Source organism: Morus notabilis, unplaced genomic scaffold (genome assembly GCF_000414095.1).
Source record: "Morus notabilis unplaced genomic scaffold, ASM41409v2 Scaffold290, whole genome shotgun sequence".
Lineage (NCBI taxonomy): Eukaryota > Viridiplantae > Streptophyta > Magnoliopsida > Rosales > Moraceae > Morus > Morus notabilis.
The window spans coordinates 302,676-308,229 of NW_010358749.1; the positions used below are offsets into that span (position 1 = coordinate 302,676).

Consider the following 5,554-nt stretch of genomic DNA (forward strand, 5'->3'; position numbering starts at 1 on the left):
GCCATGCTTGTTGGAAATTATGTCCATTCCAGCGCCGCGGCGCCCAAACTCAACGCCAAAGCGTCCTGCTTGCTGAAAATTATGTCCGCTTTTAGATGTGATAAAACCTAACAAATTCTTATATATTATATTTAAACAATCCCAACATTCATTTTGTCTGAATTAGAAAAAAAAAAAACTTAGAGTTTTTCGACACAACCAATTCTATTTCTATGGGATCTAAACTTCCGTTTGTTTCGAAGGGAACTAAACTTTTACGACCAACTGTTTTATTTTTCAAATTTTAAAAACCATTAGCGAAATTAGGCATTCAATTTGAATAAGTAAAAAAGTTAAGGAGCTGGGAGTTGATACTTTGAATTGAAATATGACTAAAACTATGATCTGATCTTATATATCCTATAATATTGTTTGTGATTATACTATATTAATATAAATTGGCGACAGCTTGCGGGCATGCAAAGCAAAATGTCCGTGGCCTCCTCATATTAGTCTTAAATTAGACCCGAGTCTCGTTTATTTCACCGATTCGAGTTTTCAGTTTTAAGTTTCTACAGTAAAAAGTTCTCAGAAAATATCACATCTAACTTTTTCTACTGCAGTAAAAAATTCTCAAAAAATGTCACATCTCAACTCGAATTAAAAACTCAAATCCGCGAAGTGACCGAGACCCAAATCTGCAATTGGGAGACCAGTGGATCTGCACTCCAGAGGCATGCGAAATTTGCAATGGGAAGTGGCAACTTGCTGTTGGGTAAATATGAATGGAAAAAAAATAAGAAATATCACTACTCGTCATGGTAAAAAAATATTATTTATATCACTTTACTTAAAAATAAATAATTATTGTGTAATTAATAAAGAAAAAATAAAAAATAATAATAACACTTGATTATTTAGAATGATATAAATAATAAATTTACACAAAATCATAACAAATCACATACTTTTCTTAATATAATGCGTCGAGCCAAACAGGTCATCTTTCGACCCATCTTTTTAACTTGATTGGGATTGGCCTGGTTGGACCTAGGATTTTGGCCCACGGGTGGGCTGGTCCCGACATCTGCCCATCTGGGTTCAACGTGTGTGCATGCAGCGACGAAGCCATAATTTTTATTTTTTTGTTAGAAGGGGCTAATAACTATAATAGATATATATCCTCGGACAGGTTTCATGTCTTAACATATTGTATGAAAGCTTTATTACTAAAGTCATTGAAAATGTCTTTCTCGATGTACACAAGTAATTGATTCTTGATTTATAAATGAGAGAAAAAATTATATTTTTTGTTTAAACTAAAGCAAAAAAAGAAGAAAAAAAAAACTACAATCGAAATAAAAGGAATAAAATGTTATGGGCATATTACAATCATGTCTAATTGATAACACTAAGAGTTATATTTTTCTTATCTAGAAATATTAATTGTTGTGTACACTTTTTAATTAAGACATGTACACTATTAAAGAAAATCAAGAAACTAGAAAAAAAGCAAAAAAAATAAGTATACTTACTATAATAAACAATTTAAGTCATTATTAGGGGAGAAGACCTTGCTAAGTGCTTACTAATATTAGTTGAATTTTATTTTAAATAATATTAGTTGGAATTTCGTTTACTTTAAAGTGATACATCTTCAAATTTTTAGAAATAAAATGAGATTTTTAATTTTTTGTGGGGGCTATTAAAAACTTTTGTGCTTTTTTGGGGGCTATTCATAATTTTTGAGCTTTTATGGGGGCTTTTCATAAATTTTATGTAAATCTATACATATAAGTGCAAATAAAAAAAATTTAGTAAGTTAAAAACTTTTAGTCTCTGTGTGCATGGCACTTGCTAGATCCAACATGGCCAATCTGACCCATTAAATTGATTATTTTAATATATTTAGAATTTATTTTGTTCAATTTTTTAATTATTTTGCTCTCAATTTAACTTTTCATTTTATCAACATCTAAAATATAATTTTTGAATATTGATTATGAAGGGTATTTATGTTGGGGTTATATTTATAACTCTCTTGAAGAACTTAGAGGAAAATCTTTGAACAATTTAAAAACATGAAGAATACCTTTTGAATTATCAAAAATGTAAAGGCAAATGTGGTATTCTATTAAAAACGTTAGACATTTTTTCCGAGCGTCTGTTTGAGCCACGTTCAATGTGCACACAGAAGAAACATTATGGTTTAAAAAACAAAACAAAAAAAAAATTATTAGCTTTGTAGTTGGCCCCTAAAATTTTACAAGTGTTGCAAATCGATCCTCAAACTTTTGTTTAGTGTTTAATTTTCCAATGTCTCATTTTCTTTACAATTCCGCCTACTTCTATATGTTCTGACCTCATAACTTATTTTTTAAATCATTATAAAACTACGCGGAAAATACTATATAACTTTATTCCTACTTAAAATTTACTCTTTTTAAGTTGACGTGTGTCTGTGGGGAGGTTTTTGTAAAAATAACTCTTTTGAAAAGTTTTATTAGTAAAATAACTTTTCAAAAATTTTTATTTGCAAAATAACATCTTTTTACAAAGAATGAGTAAATGTCTTTCTTTATAAAAAATAGAATAAGGTTATTTTGCTAATTTCACTTTATTGAATAGTCATTCTAGCATATTGCCCGTCTGTGGGTCCTTTTCTTTAGTTGAAAAAAAAGTTTTCTAGTCTATCAAACTTTCATACATTTGAATGGAATTAAACCTATGAGACAAATAAAAGTGTTTAAGCATGAACACCTCATACTATATTAAGATACCATTTATCATTGGGTTTTTACTTATACTTTGTTCTTTTCACAACTCACTCAAGTCACAACTCAAGTTTTATTATTATAGTATTTTTTCTCATAAAAATTTAAATTTAATTTTTTTACTATAATAATTTTTTATTATATACATAAATTAAATTCTTAAATTGAGTTCCGAAACAAATATACTTGCCGTTCATCTCTTTGTATTAGTGAATCATATTCTAAATCTGATTTACTTTAATTTTCAAATTTTGTAATGAAGTGTAATTAGAATCTGTGTTTAACTTAAAATTCAAGTTTCCTAGATTTCCTAGGTTCCGTTGTTGTTGTACGCTATATATATTCAATCTAGTAATGGAAAAGGGCTATGCCATTCGATTCCCTCAATCTAAACCTTTACATGGTATCAGAGCCGCCGATCCTCGCCAGCCCTTCTTCTCTAAACTCGCCAGCCCTTCTCTCTTCTATTTTCTGATCTTCTTCATTCTGTTCCACACCATGGCTGCCGATCAACAGGCTATCACCATTCCTAATCCAGAAAATTCGATTCAGCCTCTCCAATTGATAAACATCTCTCATCAAAATATTGTTAAACTCATCTCCACAAATTATCTATCCTGGAAACTCCAAATTGAAGCCCTTCTTATTGGATATGACCTATATAAATATATTGATGGCTCACACCCTTGTCCTCCTCCTACGGTACTTACCAATGACAGTGACACACCCAATCCGGCCTATTCTCCATGGATACGACAGGACAAATTGCTGTTTGGCACTCTTGTTGGATCCATCTCCTCACCGCTCATTTCGCTCATACAACAAGCAGCCACAACCCGTGACGCTTGGCTAATTTTAGCTAACACCTACACTCGCCCGTCCCGTGGCCACATCAAGCAAATTAAGGATCAAATCAAAAATTGTGTCAAAGGCTCCCAGACCATATCTGAATACATGCAATTTATTAAGTGTCGTTCGGATGAACTAGCGGCACTCGGCAAGCCTCTTGATCATGAAGACTTAATAGAGAAAATCCTTGCCGGTCTGGATGATGACTACAAAGCCATCATTGACATCGTTGAAGGCCGTGACACGCCTATTTCTTTCGATGAACTTCATGAGAAACTGATTACTCGTGAGTTATCACTTCAGCAATCTTGCTCAGCCATCACGGCACTCACGGATCCGACAGAGTTCCGAACAGTTGTTGGCAGTCTTCAATATTTATCTTTGACTCGTCCGGATATTGCTTATGTTGTCAACAAACTGTCACAATTCATGCATCGTCCGACTACTGAACACTGGAATGCAGCAAAACGCATTCTCTGGTATCTGTGGCACCATTGATCACGGCCTTGTCATCCATCGTCGCTCACCTCTTAATCTTCATGCATTCTCCGATGCTGATTGGGCCGGAAACAAAGATGACTACACATCTACTAGTGCTTACATCATTTACCTCGGCAGCAATCCAATCTCTTGGATGTCTAAGAAACAAAGAACGGTTGCTCGCTCTTCAACTGAGGCTGAATATCATTCAATTGCTGCTACAGCGGCTGAACTTCGATGGATCATCTCTCTACTTGGTGAACTTGGTATCTCCACCACACAGAAACCTGTGATCTACTGCGACAACGTGGGAGCTACTAATCTCTGTTCTAATCCTGTGTTTCACTCCCGCATGAAACACGTTGCTCTAGATTATCATTTTATTCGCAAACAAGTTCAAAATGGTCATCTACGTGTAACACATGTCTCCTCTACAGACTCCTCTACGGACCAACTTGCAGATGCTTTCACTAAACCATTACCTCGCACATGTTTCCGCGATCTACTACTCAAGATTGGTCTCTCCTCCCGGAGCTCTAACTTGCAGGGGCATATTAGTGAATCAGATTCTAAATCTGATTTACTTTAATTTTCAAATTTTGTAATGAAGTGTAATTAGAATCTGTGTTTAACTTAAAATTCAAGTTTCCTAGATTTCCTAGGTTCCGTTGTTGTTGTACGCTATATATATTCAATCTAGTAATGGAAAATGGCTATGCCATTCGATTCCCTCAATCTAAAACTTTACATTTTGCCCATTGAAGACATCCTGGCAATCGATAACAGGAAAAAGGTAACCGTTGTCATCAAATGGATCGGGCTGGATCAACCCACAATCAATTGGGCTTTAGGACCGGACAAAGCCCTTGAACCCAAATTTGCAGCGAGATGGGCCAAACCATGGGCCCAACTAGCTGGGCCAGGGACCAAACGAACCCCATAAATTGGAGGATAGCGAACAAAACTAGAAGAGAAGGTTAAAGGCAAAGGAGCTCAGCCATTTTTGCGAAGGAACTTCACTCGCAACGCTCAAAGCAAAACCGATTTTCTGGTTTCTCGACTCGTAAATGTGAGTACTCTTCGTCTTCGCTTAATTTCCTGAGTTCAGAATGTTGGATAAGCTAGCAAAATCGCAAATGACGATAAAGGAATGGAGAATCTTTATGTTCTTATATTCAATTCCTAGGGTTTTCGTCCTTTTTTTTTTGTTTTTCTAAATAACATGTGTTCTTGATTGATTTGATATGGTGTATTTCGTTTACAGCAATCATGGCGGACGAGAATGAGGTGAAAGAGGAGGTGGCGGAGGTAAGTTCGCTGCTTCTTTTTTTTTTTTTTTTTTTAATAAATTGGAAAGTTGAACCTTTAATGGTTGATTTTTATTTTCTTAAAGGATTAGGTGATTTTAGGGATTCGTGAATTTTTTTTTTAATTTTTTGAAGTGGCCTTACTCTAATATTATATATATATAT

At 34.2% G+C, this 5,554-nt stretch overlaps 1 protein-coding gene and 1 non-coding gene across 2 annotated transcripts in view; both read left to right on the forward strand.

The window, feature by feature from the left end:
- The first annotated feature begins 3,755 nt into the window (after positions 1-3,755).
- LOC112090636 lies at positions 3,756-3,894 on the forward strand. Its single transcript, XR_002901742.1, has one exon. It is a non-coding gene; the product is annotated as a small nucleolar RNA Z247 (small nucleolar RNA).
- Positions 3,895-5,065: 1,171 nt separating this feature from the next.
- Positions 5,066-5,554, forward strand: part of LOC21393635 (eukaryotic translation initiation factor 2 subunit beta) — a 4,077-nt gene continuing 3,588 nt past the window's right edge. Inside the window, exons 1-2 of the mRNA XM_024162434.1 lie at positions 5,066-5,151; positions 5,347-5,390. Of these exons, the coding sequence (XP_024018202.1) occupies positions 5,352-5,390 (39 nt within the window). The 5' untranslated portion in view covers positions 5,066-5,151; positions 5,347-5,351. The remainder of the gene's footprint in view (positions 5,152-5,346; positions 5,391-5,554) is intronic.